At 41.4% G+C, this 18875-nt stretch overlaps 1 protein-coding gene across 1 annotated transcript in view; it reads left to right on the top strand.

The window, feature by feature from the left end:
- LOC126400092 (protocadherin-15-like) overlaps positions 1 to 18875 on the top strand; it is a 356244-nt gene that overhangs the window by 100426 nt on the left and 236943 nt on the right. The window contains exons 5-8 of the mRNA XM_050060553.1: positions 5223 to 5383; positions 8435 to 8590; positions 15957 to 16076; positions 17859 to 17969. Of these exons, the coding sequence (XP_049916510.1) occupies positions 5223 to 5383; positions 8435 to 8590; positions 15957 to 16076; positions 17859 to 17969 (548 nt within the window). The remainder of the gene's footprint in view (positions 1 to 5222; positions 5384 to 8434; positions 8591 to 15956; positions 16077 to 17858; positions 17970 to 18875) is intronic.

Genomic DNA, 18875 nt, shown 5'->3' with positions numbered 1-18875 from the left:
AATCAGGTGCCGCTGAGTGCGATATTCAGTCACACATCCCATGAAGTGAGGTCACTGTGAAAAGAGCCCATTTATATGAGATGGCCTATGGAATTAAATTAGATACAGTTAGACAAGGTGTAGGCGATATCTGTCTCTTTCCTCTTTGCCTGTTTTTTTACCCATTTTGCGAGACAGCGGCAGAAATCCAGAAGAGAGATAGCCAAATGATGGCAAGGAATGAAACTCCCCTAATGAATTCCATTTTCTATCCCATTTCTCATATAAAGAAACCAATTTCGTTAAATTTCCCCGTTTATTTAACATCAGCGAATCACAGCAAGGCATTTGACACGGTTTCCATGGTAGCACATAAGGCCATGACCCAATTTTGTGTCTGGCAGATCAGATATGAGATCGTTCAGTGTGTGTGTGTGTCTGTGTGTTTGTGTTGTCGTGTATGTGTGCACATGGAGGGAAAGTAGCACACACGCACACACGCACACACACACACACACACACACACACACACACACACAAGAAAGCAAACACAATCCCGCTTTCGTCCTCAACTTTTTTCTCTCCCTCCGTCTAAATCTCTGTCTTTATCTCACATTTCCAATTTTCACTCGCTCAACCTATTGCTCTACCTTTGTCTTTCTCTCTCAGACACACACACACACACACGAACAGGTGCACTGATCCATTCGCAATAACATCCATTAAAGGGCAGATGCAGAGTGAAATTCTCCATACATTTTGTCTCTTTCTCCACTTAAGCCCTATTCACACAGGACCAGTATTACCTGGAGACCTGCAGTAATGTGCAATAATTGCGGGGTCATCTGTGATTTTAATCCCACTCAAGTCTGACATTTTAGTACTTTGTCGTGTAATAATTCCACAGCAAATGACCTACCATATTTTGCCAAACACAGGTCATAATATTAGTCATGTGGAAATTGGTATCTCTGTGATTTGGGGTGATATTAATATTGTTAGCAGTTGTGTTTTGTATATTTCAGTGGTGGATGAAGTACCTGAAAGCCATACCTGAATACAAGTACAGATATCTTACCAGACAATGACTTTGGTAGAACTTTTATCTTAAAGTAACTGTTATTTACTGTATTTACGTATCAAATGTAATGTTATGGTATAAAATGTAATTAAGTATAAAAAGTAAAAGTATAAGTTAATGCTGGTAATATAAAAAGAGAGCGTTTAGAAGTTCTTAACATGTACACCACCTTAAAAATGGAGCATACATTACACTTGAAGTAAATCAAGGTCTTCTTCACAACGTGAAGGATTTGAAGAAAACCTTAGATGATCCAGGGCTGACATACTGCAGTAACGAAATCACAGTGCAGTTACCTGTCACAAATCCTTCAATCATCTTCAGTCATAACTCGCCCTCTCTGCTGTGAGATGCCATTTTCTCCTTCCATCGTGACGTCTATCTCATCATCCAGTGGAATGTAGTTGTTAGCATGAAGCATCTAATCTGACATGCAGCCTGGGGTTGACTTGAAATCCAAACTTTTGTAATTCTCTTTTTATTGGTGTATAAAGGCAATATGAACATATGTAAACAAAATCCACAACCAGCTGAACATGTAGACTTTTTGAGCAAAAGAAAGGGGGATATGTAAAATATAAAGTTTAATGAGTAATAGAATAAATAAAAATCATACCATCAAATAAGCATAGAGAATAAACGACACATAAATAGTTTGTGCGAACAAGGATGTTGAATCAAGACTTACTACTCCTACTACTGCTTGGGGCAGCTGAGGCTCAGGTAGAGCAGGTCGTCCACCAAGTGGAAGATCGGAGCTTCAATCCCCGGCTCCTCCAGTCCACATGTCGAAGCATCCTTGGGCAAGATACTGAACCCCATATTGCTCCCAATGGCTGTTCCATCGGTAGCCCTTTTTAGATATCTTTTTAGAATCAGCCTTCTTTCAGCATTGGCAGTATAAAAACAAAATCGGGGAGTGCAGCAAAATGCCGCCTACCTACTTTTGTTTATACAGAATGCGCCTTTTTCGGGGCAATGGGGGGCGTGAGCAAGTAACAAAACGTGTAGCTCAGCGTGTGACGTAAACAGTGACGTACTTCGAGGGAAGCCCCGGCTAGTCAGTCCTTCGGCGATTCTCTCGTAAGTCGGCCCGTTCTTCACCGTCCCCGTCATCTGATGGCTAATGGCCTCTTCATTTGCGAGGACAAGGAGGGCGCGCTATTCCTTGTCTCCCCAGTTGCTCATCTTTACAGTGTCTGTCAGGTTTGCGTTTCCCTCTTGCTACTAGCTGCTCGCTAATTCCTGCTATCAGCTGTTTCCTGTTTATCCACCGCCAGTGGCTCGCACGTGTGGCGTCATCAATAGCTCCTCCCACAAGTCAGCAACAGCCCCTCCCGTTGCGAAAGGCCGCCTCGGTCTGTTTAAATTAAAAGGGTTCCGCCAATATGACTACCCTACGAGGCAGAAAATTGAGCACCTCGGATCAACCCGCCAGTCCGGCTCTGTGTGTCTAAATGCTCGCAGCTTGCCAAAACGGCCAGACATTCGTGGAAAATCTGGCAGTGTAAAAGGGGCTGGTGTGTGAAAGTGTGAATGGTTACTGAGTAGCAGGTGGCACCATATACGATAGCCTCAGCCACCGGCATGTAAATGTGCGTGTGAATGGGTGAATGTGATGTAGTGTAAAAGAGCCTTGAGTGGTCAGAAGACTAGAAAGGCGCCATACATGTGCAGTCAATTTACTCAGTAGACATGCTACTGATCACACCACAATGTGTTTCTAGTACTCACTCAGACAACATCAGGTCTAATCTTTGAGACATACACTAATCTCTTAGTAAGATATTTCTTACATGCCACCAATAATATTCTTAGCAGATATTTTTCTTTTTGCCTCCATTTGAGTTCCTTCAATCTAATGAGGTACATCAGTTCAAAATTTAAGGTTATTTTGGTTAAGAAAACAGTTCCAAGGATGCCATGAAATTTAGTCCAAAAAGGGGCAATGTTTCCGCATGACTGCCAACAGTCCGTCTGGTTTGAAAAAGATTTTTCCTGGGCAAGAATACACATGACATTCTTCGAACTAAATTCTCTCCAAAATGGAGAGCTTGTTGTTTTCCATTGTTGTCTGCGTAGGAAATCTAAACTTAACTGCGGCTTTGAGAGCAGTTGTTTGCACTGACCTTTACAGTATGTGATTAACCTGTGATCTAACCTGCAAGCTGGGACCAGAGTTGCCAGACCTTTGGATTTTATTTTGTAGGAACACAAAGGCTTAGGACTTAGAGATACTGGAGTGAATCTGAAGTAAAATACTTCTACTCCAGTACATAGAAATGTATTGGAGTAGAAGTATACATTTTATTTAGGAAATATAGTGGAGTAAAAGTGGACGTTGATAGAAATAAAAGAACAGACAAATGGACACTCTTACTCTGGTAAATAACTCTGGAACCAACCAGGCTCTACCAGCCCTCAACTTTCTGTCCTTGTGTTCAGATATATACCTTTTTTTATTGTCTGTTTGTTTGATTGAATGTTTTTTGTTCTTTTAAATCACCACTGTGTTAATTTTGCACCAACAAACTCAAGTACAGATAGTCACAAAAAATACTTGTAGCAAAGTATTACTTTGTGACAAAGGCAACTGGCAACTTTGAAGGTGAAACATTGTTTTGCATTACTCAATGCATGAGTGGACGTCATGAATCAATCAGCACACCCTAGATGTCTATATGACAGCTCTGACCATTCCATTTGTTTTATTGTCTCTCTTGCACGACATACACTTCAGTGATGATTGGATCCTCTGGCTCTTAAGAATGTATATGAATTGGAGAAAAAGGGGTATGTTCCTGCAGCACTGCACATATGGCCTTGACATCATATCTAGAGGATAATGTCAGTACGTTGAAGTAAAATACAGACTTCACTTATCCCTTGCAAATGTGCCATATGAAACACAGACGTGGGGAGGTAATATCTACCTCACATGAGGTCCCCTGGTAATACCAGTCCCATGAGTATAGGGCTTTTAGAATCTAATGCCCACATGCGCTCACCGAAATAAAAAAATTGTGACTCAGGCTGAAACCTGTAATGTCTAATAGTGTTCTCAAAGACAGTTTTGTGCTCACACATGCCAGCGTTTTTCTGGTTTAATAATGCAGTGTTAAGGCCTGGTAATGGGCCTATTATGATTTGGAGCCGCTCAGAGTCACGCGGTCAAACAGTTTTTCTGTACCGCTCCTGTTATAATATTTTCCATTTAACTGAAAAAATTGACCCTGGGCAGGTAATGGCTGTTTATTTTCATCTTGACAGCCACGCGTCAGTTTGGGAAACTGATTAAACGCATGAGTGTGAAGTATAAAAATACTTAAAAACTGTGAAAACCAGCAGTGGATTTATTCACACATCTCTGACCTGTGTGGGAGTTTTATTTTTGAGATGCTAATGCAAACAATTTGAAAAGTTTGTCAACAGGGCTCGGTTTTCATATTGACTCTGTCAGGAATAAACTCAGACGTCTGTCTTGATTCTCCATCTGCCTTTTCTTTCTTCTTGTGAAACCTACCTTCTCTGACCTGGTGCTCCTCTCTGCTACAACGTTTCCTGGCTTTGTGTTGATTGAGAGATAATATGCAGCAGACAGTTTCCACTCAGATCATGTCTTGTCTCTCTGTTTGTATTTCCTTCACTCTCTCTCTGTTTTTCAATGCTCTTCCAAATCGCTTCATTGCTTGTGTTGAATTAATCAAGTTTTTATCTGCACTATCTGTTTTTCTAAAATGTTTACTTGTTTAAATGTCTTTCTCTGGAATGTTCGTTTTATTTTGTGTTCCATTTATTAAGGATTTCAGGTACTCCTATAGAGACGGCAAACAAAGACGCCCCCATCTGCTCTACTATACTTAATTTAATTTCAATTCCACATGCTTTCCACTCTCCCTTTCTGTTTGCGTACGTCTCTCATTGACCTTGACCTTGACTACAACCTACATGTAATCTCCAGGTATATACTGTAATAAATTGAGAACATCAAGAACAGCAGAAGGGTCTCTTCAGGCTGTCTCCCTTTCCTTTCACTAATAAAGTTCAATCCAGGACCGTTTCTCTTCAGAAGTTATTTAATTCTATTTCCAGGTACTCCAGACTTTGTGTCTTTCTCTCTTCAGCTGATGGGTAATAACAAGTGTTTTTGTTGTATCCCCAGGAACGTTATTGGTTGAGAACATGCAGATAAATGGCGTGGCCGAGGGTCCTGATCGTACCATCTCTCTGTCGCTAAGGGATAACCACGACTACTGGGTGATCCTGGACCCTTCCAAACAAGCCCTTTACCTCAACAGCACTGGACGGCTTCTGGATCGAGATGTAAGGCCACTGAAGTTCACTTTTGTGAAAGTTTGAAGTCAAATGATAGAAATCCAAATGAATCTGGTTTGTCCATAGAGATAAAATGAGAGGAGAACAGATATTGAACTGTCTGCCGATGTCATTTGACTAGTTCAAGTATGAAGGAACCCTCAGTTCCTCTCTCGCAACAAAACACTGAATATAGCAACCCAGTCTACAGAATAATGTTGGCATTGTACGTTTCTTCAAACCATGGATATGTTACATCACGTTACTATGTAACAGATGCATTTCAACAAAGCTGTGGTTAATGCGTGGCTATATGTAGGCACAGAAAGACTTTGGTTGTGGTTAGTTAAAGATAGGGGTGGGACTCACGATACCATATTATTGCGATATGTTGAGTATTGCAATACAATATATTGCAATGTATTACCTTTTTTCCCAACTGCAAATTATTTCCCCAAAGGAAAACTAAAGTTTTCAGTCTGTTTATCTGACTTTAATCATTTTTATTGCAGCAAAATGTGACACAAAGCAGACAGACTGACCAACACCATCATAAAACCTGTCAGAAATGCTGCATACACCCGACAAACTGAACTGTGGGCAGATTTAACGCCCTCTGGGAGGCCAAATTAAACACTTCTCATGCAGGTATCCTGCTAACTGAATGGCAACACCCACGTTAGAAGAGTTGTCTGTTAAAACCACAATGCCCCATTCTTGTGCTGCATTTTGCAGGAGGTCTGCAATGTTTGCTCCGGTGTGACTTTCATGTACTGCTCTAGTTTGGAGGACGTGAGACAGCAGTCGTCAGTCCTTTGTGAGATGATGTGCCGTTATTGTCACATATGAATCCACTGACCTTGAAGTCCAGGCGTCACAAGTTAATGCCACCCTTCCTGCTGTGTGATTCCTCAGCTTTATGCTTCACTTCTCTGTAGAGCTTGGGTACGGCTGTGTCGGTGAAAAAATGTCAGGATGGAGTCACATACCGACAGCGTTTTTAGCATGTGAAAAAAGCCTTCTTTTTCAACAACGCTGTATGGACGCAGATCTTTGCACAGGAAGTAGGTGATGGACTGTGTTATTTTCTTTGCGCTGTCAAAGTTGGATGGTAGTTCTGTCAAGCTGAGTGCGTCCAGTGTTGGTTGATCTTTTTGGCGGATCAGGTTTAGCGTTAGCTTTGCCGTCAGTGGCTAACACTATCTCTGGCTTGCAAAGTACATGAAACATGTGCCTGTCAGGTCTAGCTTGGTTAAAGGGGAGATGTCTACGGTGGCCGAGAGAGGTCACAACACACGCAAACTCGTGTTTTTTGTTGAATACCGCGACCATTCGCTTGCGACTCGGTCAAAAAAACGGCATCTCTTCTATTTTCGAGCTTGCTCACGAAAGCAGTGCGACATGAGCAGCGCGTAGAACGGATGCGGTGTGAATGCGCTAACCTGTTAACATGCTTGCCGAAATGAAAATGCGAGTAAACAGCAACCGTTTGCGAGCGCTACGCGAACGCATCGCTTGCGGTGTAAATGAGACCTAACCCTAACCTTCTCCACACACGACTCCTACTACCTGACTTTTCGACAAGCCGAGGTGTTTTGGCTCCAGCAGCACTTGTAAAAGCCATTGTTTCTAGCAAAAACGATGGAGAACAGGCTTTATTCTTCGGTGCACGTTCTCGGCACAGACTGATGCGTGTATACTGCCCCCGTCAGTTCTAACATGAAATGACACGGCCCACTGACGGCAAAGTTGTGTCCGGTACTTATGGTACCGGAAAAAAACAGGTACCAATGTATTTTTTGCGTGCTTGTATTGACTTGGTACCGAAGTATCGGTTCTCATGACAACCCTACTGCTGACCTCACCAAGACAAAAACATCAGCACCATCTTGTGGACAGAAAAAGCAATTGATTTTTATTATTCTAGTACCAGAAGTTATATTTCAAAATCGATACAGCATGTTTTCGCCACGCAAAATATCGCGATTCTATGCTGTATAGATTTTTTCATCCCACCCCTAGTAAAAGGTCGTGTTTTGGATTCAAATACCTGGTTTTGGGGACACAATCCCCTCATGAAAAGTATCTTTAAAATACAACTGCTTTTACATGGCACCATCCCCGCCAACGGGACATTACAAACATCCCTGTTTGGACCCTAAAAAGCTACTTCTAAAGCTGCAATGGTTCACTAAGTCACAACCGGTCTCGCATAGGTGACACATCATCCACCCTGTTCTCCACCTCTACATGACAAAATCAGCTCGTAGACTACATCATCGTAGAAATGTTGATATGATATACATGAAACATGGAGATGTAAAGTATTATTGGTTTGCAGAAACATTCAATGCCAACATTTTCTTCTGGTTGCTAGGCTGAAAATAGCAATGAAAGACACCTCTCCATGCTTTGTACTGCTCCAATGCTTCTGTGATCGTTACTCCAGAACCTCACCTCAGGGGTTCTGCGACTTGCTGCAGGTCGGTTTATATGGAAGTTGGCTCGTTACAGCTGTCACAGTTCTTTGCAATAACAATGATACACATAAAGATGTCCACCACTCTGACTGTACTGCCGTATTGATTTGAATGGGACTGTCAGTTCTACTGTCATTCTGTTTCCATGGGTTTGACACACTCTCACAGGTGCTTCTCCGGTTTCTCCAATTAAGAGCGCATTTATCGTAATGTTTCTGCATGTGACAGAATCTCCTTGTTTTGTTGTTTTTGTTTTTCACTCGACTACAAAATGTGGCAGCAGCCAATTTTCATGGTTGTCTCACTTTTTCCAGCACTCGCTACTGTGAGAAACTCGGAAAGTTTTAGCTCGAGCTCAGCTGGAAAACAACCAGCCCCCTGCTGTTTGGCTCTGTAAACTTATCCAGCAGATGTTTTTGAAAGAATGATTTGGCACAAAAAGTACAATGCAAGACGCAGGCAGTCTTCTGTGCAATTGTTTTATTTATTTTGGTTTATTTTCTGGTTAATTATTTATTGCTTCCGTGCAATTGTTACTTTTAACCGTATATATGTTTCCCTCTGTTTTTTCCTCTCTCAGCCCCCCTCCTATATTCAGTCCATTGTGGTTCAGGTTCAGTGCACCAATGAGCTGGTCGGCACGGTGATCTTACATGAAGTCCGCATCGTTGTACGAGACCGCAATGACAACGCACCACATTTCCAACAGCCAAGATACTACGTTGCCGTCAGCGAGGTAAAACACACACACACACACACACACATACACAGTGACAGTTTCACACATATAAACATACACAACCTCTTTTCCTCACTGAATTGTTGTGAGGTTTAAAAAACCCATAAAGCTAAGTGTGGTGGAAATATTTTACCGTCTGTCACCTAAATCAGGAGCTATTTATTGCCTTCATGCTGCAGTGCTGCTGTCCGTCATCATGGCAGGAACAGGACTCATGGGTCTGAGACTAGAGACCAAAGTGTGGGGGGCTACAGCCAGGGGTGGAATTTAGATTTTAAAGGTGGGGGATGAGGACACAGTAAGTCTCAGGCTCATGTCTTCAAAAGGGCTTCAGTTTTTTAGATGCCCCTACCTGAGGTAGAACAAACACAACCATGTTTTTTTCCTAAATTTGATATGCCCCCATCATTAAATTGGGGGTTGTAACAGAAAGTGTCCTCTGTGGGCCCTCCATTCTTCCTCTCTTGATCCATGCCTCTCTCATGCCTCATTTACACAGCCGGTTTGCTTTCCTTTTCTTTCCTTTCCCTCCTTCTTTTATTCTTTATAACCCAGATTTCCCTTTCATGGGGAAATACGTAACAGTGTACGTTGGTGCTCCAGCAACATAAGCAGTCATTCACTCTGCTCAAGTTGCGTTTAGAGGCAAATTCTAGTGCAGGGGGCGAACTAAATCATTTTGCGCCTTTAAAGGCCCTGACACACCAAACCGACTTCAGGGAACTAGCAGTGATGAAAGCCTCCTGCTTAGTCGCCTCACACCTCATCGCCAGCCAGAAAGTTGCACATGAACACACCGCAAAGACTTCACCGACTGCTAACCAGCACATATGTTCTGTGCTTGCATGAGAGGAAATAACTCTCACCGCAGACACAGTCGTCTGTAATTGTCACACAAAAAGGGAAACTGGAAGACCCTCTTGATGCTAGTTAGTCAGTTAGCACATTAGCAATACAATAAAGTGTTGAAAGAACAAAGGATATTTACCATGCACCACTGAACAATAACACAAACCATCACGAAACATTTCTGGTTAAGACCTCAATGGCTAAAGAAAAAATAATCATACCTTGTATGACAAGTTTGTTTTGATCTCACTCTCTCGATGTCAGCTCTTTGTTTACTTTCCTCACTTCCGTTTCTCTTCTCATACACTGAGCTGAACTGCCAGTCAGAGTGATTTCATTCACTGATAGGCTCCGCTGTCACCAATGCCAATTGAAACATGCTGAAACGGTGGAAAAATGGCCACTGCTACTGCTAGTGATGTTCAAACATTGACTGATGGCCAACCATCAGCTTGATGTGTCAAGGCCTTGAGGAGTGAGAGGGGCCTCAGAGAGCTTTCACATTTTTTTAATACAAAGTTAAGTCTTTAAAACCAACTTAGTCATCCAATTTTCATTTGGTTATGGCGCTAATGAATAAACAATTGCAACAATCGTCCCAGGGTTTTTGAGGACCCCTTTCCCATTGGGTCCCTCAGTAATCAGTCCCTCTCTTCCCCCCACAATGACAGTTCTGACTCACCCAATAGGCAAAAATGAATAAAATCAGAGGTAGTTTTTTTCACCTATTGCTTGGATTTAGTTCAATTTTGCACTGATAGCAATGTGAATATCAACATATGTATTTATTGTAAAACTGGAGCCGAGACGCTTTTAGATACAAAGTGTTACTTGAGCTCATATATGATGGTCTGTTGGCACAGTTCAGACCATCAGAAACAATAAAGGTGGTGCAAAAAAAGCAAAATGTGTAAAGTGGGGAGTAAAATGCATTTTTTCATGTTAAATATAATAATGAATGCAAAAAAAAGTTTTGCTCTCTCTTATACTTTTGGAGATGTATCAAAAATACAATTTTAACCCCTGAAAGCCTAGCGAGCTAAAGATTTAAAAATGTATCTCGTCTTACAATGTTTAAACTGGACTTACACAGATTTTTGAAATCCTTTTTAGTTTTCAAATTATACAACCATACCAATTGTAAGATACAAACACCTTTTTATTTTTAATATAAAGTTAGTTTTCGGACTGAAAAAAGTGTTGGGGTCCAACACTACCTTCTGACAAAGTGCAGGGGACATGTCCCCGCTGTCCCCCTCATAAATTACACCCTTGGTCACAGTCCAGCATGAGTACAGTCGGTCATTTGCACTGTATGAAGCTTTTCCCCTGCTGCTCTGAGGGTCATGTGTGGCACTAACACTGCCAGCATCAGAGGCTGCATTGACCTGCACTCGGAAAATGAGGCCCGGCATATATACATACTGCAGTGTCCTTTAAATAAATACACCCACCAAATACTATTATACATGGCATTTCTCTGTCAGACTAAAGTTAAAAGCTAGTGCCGTAAGCTGGGAGAAAGCAGAGTTTTTGGGCAGCCGAGGAAAGGATCTAAATCTGTTATTCAGCGGCTTCCAGAATAGTCTTTAAGATGCCAATCCCACAGTTAGGGTGTCCTCCCGAGTCTGGGGGTGCAGGATTTAACTAGAGGAGGTTCAAACTGAAAACTGGACAAGGATACATGTAGCCTGCTGCCAGCGCAGACCTAGGCGGACCCAGTAGAATATCTCATTATACAGTCTTCCACAGCCTGTCCAACTCAATCTGTCTTCTCAACCTCTCTCTTTCTCTCTCTTGGCCTCTCTTCTCTGTTTTTGCAGCTCCCCTGCACTCCCCCCACTCCCATGCCCCCCCTCACCACTCCCAGCTCTTCATTATGTCACCTTTCCTCAACCTCCCCACCTTTCCTCTGCCACACTCTATATATTCCTGGTTGTCTTTCCTCCACTCCTCCACTCCACCACCTCTCACAGCTCTCCAGTTCCTCATTACTCTTACTAAAATCATTCCCTCCGCTCACTTCAACGACCACCATACAATTTAGGAGATGTGTCGTAAAAAAACTCTAAAATATGATTCCTGTGCCAGCTCAAGGTAAATGTGGTCAGTTTGGTGGTAATAATTTAAAAAAAGTGAATACATTTATTCTGATGTGGGCAATAATTAAGGTTTGAGTGCAAGTCTGCTCATTAGAGAGACAGCTATTGTCTAATTCACTTTAGTTTGCCCCAGAACTCCAACCACCTAATGCAGTAAATTTAATATTGAGAGAGTGTCTGAGGAGTTACATCCAGCTTTATCTACATAAAACTTGCTTTTAGTTGTCTATTACTAACGATTATTGAGTGCAAGAAAGTGAGGCAGACAGATTAAGACACACAGAGAGGCAATATGGTTATTTATAAGAACGTCTAGGACACAGTTTATGAGTTCACCGTGAAAGTTTTTGGGTACAAGGTGATCCTTGTGGCTGATTTCATGAGTTGGCACTGGTGCCTGAGTCTGGAGTTGTTTCATTAGAGCCGTATCCGAAAGTGGCAAAGTGACAGCATGAGACGTTCTGAGGACCATTGTTGGATCAGTGGGAGGCAGAGATAACCCTGTTGAGGGAAATGATGTAACAAATCATTGGTGCAGCAGCTAAATTAAACTTAATCTCAAATGTTTCTCGTGCTGTCTGGAGATTAGACTTCTGTTTTGACACATAATCACAGATCCCGAGGCACAAGACTGAGAAAAAATACAGCATGGCAATTTGTGGCTGGCAAAGTTCTTCCTTTCATGTGCTGTGGCAAGCTTTCAACTCTCCGGTGAAGAATTTCTTTCCCAAAATCATATCGAATATCTTTCTGAATATCAAGCTTCTCTCTTCTCTATTAGAAAGTGAAGCACAAATAAAAACCAAAATCAAAAGCACTCTCAATGGCACAGAGATTACAAGTCATTGTAAACAAAGGCTGATACAGTGTTTATCTTTAGTTTGTATGTACACTAGTGCTGCAACTATTATTTTCATTGTCAATTAATCTGTCAATTATAGTCTCGATTAATCTATTAGTTATTTGGTCTATAAAATGTCATAAAATGGTGAAAAATGACAATTGATGTTTTCCAAAGCCCAAGATGCCGTCCTCAAATGTCTTTTTTTTGTCCACAACCCAAAGATATTCAGTTCCAGTTAACCAGGGTGACCAGAGGCCTGTACTACGAAGCCAATTGAACTTACCCAGGATATCTTCTGGTTATCTGGTTTGACTAACACTAACATTGGCTGTCTGGATAACAGGTACTATGAGATTTCCCTGGGTTTTTTGGAGACCAAGGTGGCAGAGGCCTGTGGCGGGGGGCATCTTGACAGCTGTACTTTTAGATACGGTCCCCCCGTATCTATTAAATATGAAAGGAGGCCCCAACGTGCTTGAGCTTTACACTGCTGACTTGTATAATCAGAACAGACATGTCCTGTGATTTTCAGCCTTCTATGATTATATTTACCCTTTACAGCAGGCACATCGTGACAGCTGAGAATATTACTGTCAGGTATTGTCCCCCTTCTATTAAATATGAAAGGAGGCTGAAAAACACAGGACATGTCTGTTCTTTTGATACAAGTCAGCGGTCCTGAAATGTGTGTTTCTCTTCTATAATACACATTCTACATCTCGGAGGCGACGTCTTTCTACATACGGGCTTTCTTCGCCTTTCAAACGGGGCAGAGCTCCGTGGGAAACAGTAGGAGAGGCACAGCCCGAGGGGGAACCGGGGTCTGACGCAACACCGGAGGGAAAAGCAGGTCCGTGGAGCTGTGCGCTGGACGAAAAAACAAGCACGTCTAAATTGAAAGTAATGGGTTTGTGCTCGCAAAAGACGCTACATCTGAACCCCCCCCATGCACACACAGACACTTTTACCAAGGTGGCGGCTAAAATCACCCAGGCGGCCCGCCTTTGTCTTAGATAGGCAGGGAAAACCCTGATGAAGCTGGTTATTGACTAGTTCAGTCACCTCTGGGTTTTCCTATCCAGCCACGAGCGCGTTCATGTGAAAGGGACCATAAATGAAGTACTTCATATTAGATGAGATGAAACGGTAGCAAAAGTGTCTTGTTGACTAGACAGTAAAATGTCAGTGGTGCAGGATGTAAACGACAAACTGTAATCTTGACGAAAGATCTAGAAACATTGAAAACATCATCCAAATATTCACCGTTATTATTGTTATATTTTGTGAGTAAAAATCTGAATCTGAACAAAACCTGTAATATTTATCAGTCAGGTAAATGCGAAACAGACTCTTAACCTGAGGGGATGGACGGACTTTGGAGTCGTCAATGGTCAGAGAGAAAGTATGTGGCTTAGCCAAAGTAGATTTAGAACCACTTTAGTGTCAGATTCCCTAAACTCACATGCTCTGAATTTTGCATAGAGCCCCTTTAACTAAAAATAAACATTGGTCAGCAAGAAATAGTTGGCAAATAATAACGCTACTTGCAGCTCAACGCTTCAGTAAACTCTCCACTGGACAAAAATCCTAATCATAAATATTAGGTATAAGATCATCATCATAAAGTCATCGTCAGTGCAAGTCACCATATGTGTGTCTCCATTAATCAGACCAAATATGCCAGCTTAAAAAGGTGTGTTTTCAGACGGGATGTGAACGTGTAAAGGGAGTCAATATTGCAAACGTTGTGGGGGGTAGAGTTCTGGAAGCGGGGGGCAGAACGGCTGAAGGCTCTAGACCCCATAGTAGTCATTGGGGCAGATGGTGCTGAGAGTTGGATTGCAGAAGAGGATCAGGAGGGTGTGTAGGTATGAAGGAGTTCAGACAGGTAGGAAGGGGCGTCATTATGAAGGGCCTTAGATGCAGAATCTTGAAATCGATGCCATATTTAACAGGAAGCCAGTGAAGTTGCCGAAGAATAGCAGTGATACGATCTATGGAGGGGGTTCTGGTAGTGATAGGGACAGCTAAAATGTGGACTAGCTGGAGTTTATGAAGACTTTTGAGGGGGTGACCAAAGAGGCCAGAATTGCAATGATCAACACAGGATGCAGCCAAAGAGTGAACGTGGACAGCAGCACTCAGAGGTGCTGTGTGATGGGCGAGGACGATTAATATTACGCAGATGAAAGTATGCAGACCAAGTAATATTGTTGATGTGGGCTCGAAGGACAATATACTGTCCAGGATGACGCCTGAGGTGATGGACGGACTTTGGAGTCGTCAATGGTCAGAGAGAAAGTATGTGGCTTAGCCAAAGTAGATTAAGTGCCACTTTCGTGTTGAGTGTCAGATCCACCGAACTCATATGCTCTGAATTTTGCAAAGAGCCCTTTTAACTAAAATCAAACATTGGTTAGCAACAAATAATTGGCAGATGTTATCACTGTTCAACAATTGATGTGAATTTGACAGCACCTGGCATTAAAAAGAAAAACAAAGCTCTTCAGCAGCCACTTCTTGCAGCTCAACTCCTCAGTGTACTCTCCATACTGAAGCTACTTTTGGTTTGGCTGCTGAATGGGCTGCTGGTGAGGTGAGTGTATTTTGGTTAGGAACATTTTTGGACTCCAGTCAGATTTGGCTCAAAATTTTAGGTCTGATTCAAACCCTAATATCAGCTGGTGGCTGAGCATCACATAACAAACTCCTGCTGACGTACAACTATTTATATAATAAAAGTAAGACATTAAAAGGGAGAATAAATCAGGAGGCTCAGAAGCACTTTGTGGCATATGTGATTGAATTGTTTAGTTCATTAATTTTGTTCATTTTATACTGTGAAAAGGGGTAGGCGTAATAAGCAGCGTCTACCTACACCATCTTGGTTATTGCTGTAATCTGTTTTGACATTGACTCATTATTTTATAACGATGAGTGTATGGTTCCAATCTGTGTTCATTTATTATCACTATGTTATTTAACTTAAATCAAAGAAAACTGAAGAAATCCGCCACCTTTTTTTTTTCATCTCTGGCAAGCACTCTTAATGTACCATAAATGATTTTCTATCACCCAATGTCCCGCTTTTATCTAAAAAAAATCTATTCAATGGAGCAATGAGGTGTAGCAAACATTCACAGCACAGAGACAGACTGAGGCACAGACTGTGGACAGACAGAAAGTTGGACAAAGCATGCTGCCTGTGTTTCATTTTATTTCCGAAGCACACAAACAGCTGCAAGCTGATCTTCCTTCTCAAGCCCCATTTGAGCACAATAAACATAAAACTGCAAGTCATTTTCTGTTTGTTTTGTAGAGACAGTGGGGTATCAAGATCCCTTATGGCCAGACGCATGTGAAGAGTTTTTTAATGTGCTCCTCTCTCATCTCTGCCACATACAGGCGGTAGATGTCAGGAAGACAAGACACAACAGTACAGGATAGAGGCTGTTTGATGTCGGTGGTACAGAGTGTGAAAGCGTTTGACATCATGTACTGTGAGCTTGTAGAAGAAGATACTGAAAAATATATACTAATTCTTTCTCTCTCTGTGTTGTGTTTTCAGCTGACGCCAGTAGGAACCACTATCTTCTCTGGTTTCTGGGGGAACAATGGGGCAGCAGACATCGATGACGGTCCCAACGGACAGATAGAGTACACCATCCAGTACAACCCCAAAGACCCGGTAGGTTATCCATCTGCCTACTGATAGCATGAAGTGACCAGCAGTATGTCAGAATTTGGTTTCTTAAAGGGACAGTTCACTCCAAAATCAAAAATACATATTAATCTAGATTGTTTTGGTGTGAGTTGCAGAGTGTTGGAGATATCAGCTGTAGAGATGTCTGCCTTCTCTCCAATATAATGGAACTAGATGGCACTCAGCTTGTGGTGCTAAAAGCGCCAAAACAATACATTTGAAAAACTCAACAGCAATGTCTCTTTCCAGAAATCATGACCTGGTTACTCAAGATAATCCACAGACCTTTTTGTGAGCAGTTTCATGTAGGAACTATTTTCTTTCTACTGAACTACACCCACCAACTGTATCACTGCGCAGAAGGAAGTGTGCATCTACTCATGGACGAGTGGCTCATGCTCATTACAGTGCAAGATGAAAACATTAATGGCGTCTTCTTCAGCTGAATTGTAATGTTAGCTATTTCAGTGGTGCTGGATTAGCTAGCAGTAGATGCACGCTTCCTTCTGTGCAGTGATACAGTTGGCGGGGGTAGTTCAGTAGAAAGAAAATTGTTCCTACATGAAACTGCTCACAACAAGGCCTTTGGATTATCTTTAACTATTTTCTTTTTACTACATTATACACCCACCAACCGCATCATTGTGCAGAAGGAAGCTGACATCTACTGCTAGCTCTCTTAGCACCACTGAGCTAGCCAAAATTCCAATTCAGCTGAAGAAGATGACATTAATGTTTACATCTCTTACTGTCATGAGCACGGGCCTCTTGTCCATGAGTAGATGCGCCCTTCCTTCTGCATGGTAATACCACTGGCTGGTGTAGTTCGGTAGAAAGAAAAACGCCATTGATGTTTACATCTCGCACTGTCACGAGCATGAGCTTCTCGTCCATGAGTAGATGCACGCTTCCTTCTGCGCAATGATACAGTTGGTGGGTGTAGTTCAGTATAAAGAAAATAGTTCTTATATGAAACTGCTCACAACAAGGTCTGTGGATTATCTTGAGTAACCAGGTCATGATTTCTGGAAAGAGACATTGCTGTTGAGTTTTTCAAATATATTTTTTAGTGCTTTGAGCACCACAAGCTGAGTGCCATCCAGTTCCATTATATTGGAGAGAAGGCAGACATCTCTATGGCTGATATCTCCAACACTCTGCAACTCACACCAAAACAATCTAGATTAATAGATAGCACTACAGGTACGAGGAAATATATGTATTTTCGATTTTGGGGATGACCTGTCCCCTCAGACATAACTGAGAATAACAATGGGGCTTAAATCAACCAAAATTCACAGAGAAGCATTTATAATAACATATTCATTTATTTCATCGTTTAAAATCATCATTAGAGCAGCATTTGGATGCAATATTCTTTTGATGCTCCATGTCTCTTATTAATGGTAGGTAAATAACCAATCCATGTCATGAAATCAAACATGTGGACTACATTATATCTTATCAGCTATTAGCTTCAGTTTCTGCAGAGCAATATTGTAAAAATATGAGCTAACTTGTTAACTTTGTTATCAGTTGCTGAGGCATGGGCTATGTGATCGTCTTAATGCTACTGAAATAATATTCTTGCCAGGCTAATATACAATTACTTCTACTACTACACCTGTACTGCTCTAACTTGAATGTGTAATTATAATCATTTCACTGCTATTAATGTGTCTTAGCTTGTCTAAACCCTAAAAAGGTGAAAATGAACTGTTGATCCTGTGACTCACCGTGTTTGCACTGTATCTGTGTGTGTTTCAGACAACAAACAGAACCTTTGACATCCCTCTGACACTGTTCGGCTCCGTAGTTCTCAAAGAAAGACTCAACTATGAGGAGATAACACGCTACCTGGTCATCATACAAGCAAATGTAAGTGGTTTTTGTTTTTCACATATTTGCCTGCACGTCTTTGTGCAGCTATCAAGGACCATTTCTAAGTATGATATAATATTTTGTCACATAATATAAAAAGTTTAAATTTTTGAAAGGTCTCATCTGAGACCTGTTATAAAGGATGTCTGAGGAAAACAAACTCCTGATTGAGTGGGAGTCTGCGGCCTAGAGTGTTTTTATTTTTATGTAAATTTTTATTGTCACAGTGACATAACTAACACAGCCTTGGACTATTTCTGTTCTGTTGAATCATCCTAAGGGGAGCTATAAGCACATCCTTAATTATCACTAATGTCTTTGTTAATCTATCACTCCGTATGTTTTATTCATGAAAGTGGTCTATGATACAGTTTATTTCACCCAACATGCAAAGTGTCATGGGGAGTGGTGGCAGGCGTTTAAAGGATCTAAACCGAGGCACCGACAGAAAATTGTTTAAGTTGTTGATTGCGCCATTAAGGTTTTTGTAGTGACGGGAAAACCTTGCTTACAAAACCTTTTGTCTCAACAAAGTGTGGCAAATATTCATGTCTCAAGGTCCATTTACCCTGAAAGCATTATTAAAAGTCAACAGTACACTGAAAGATTAATGTGTTTCTGACTGCTTGAAAGCCTGGTGTATTCACTATTCGTCTGACTACAATATAAAGAGTGTTTTGAGTGGCTGTGAATTTGCTGAATAGAAATTCTAAGCAAAGACTAAGAGACAATATGTGCTACCAGGAGAGGAGCAACATAAACTTATAATCTAAATAATTCATTTAAATAATAGTCTGATGTAATCTTTTAATTACTATATTATCATAGGCCTCACACATTACAGTCATACACACGTTCATATGATTAGCAATGTTAAGATTATGTCATCATTTTGGGAAATAT

The sequence above is a fragment of the Epinephelus moara genome, chromosome 13 (genome assembly GCF_006386435.1).
Source record: "Epinephelus moara isolate mb chromosome 13, YSFRI_EMoa_1.0, whole genome shotgun sequence".
NCBI lineage: Eukaryota > Metazoa > Chordata > Actinopteri > Perciformes > Serranidae > Epinephelus > Epinephelus moara.
This window is presented reverse-complemented; position numbering and strand designations above follow the sequence as displayed.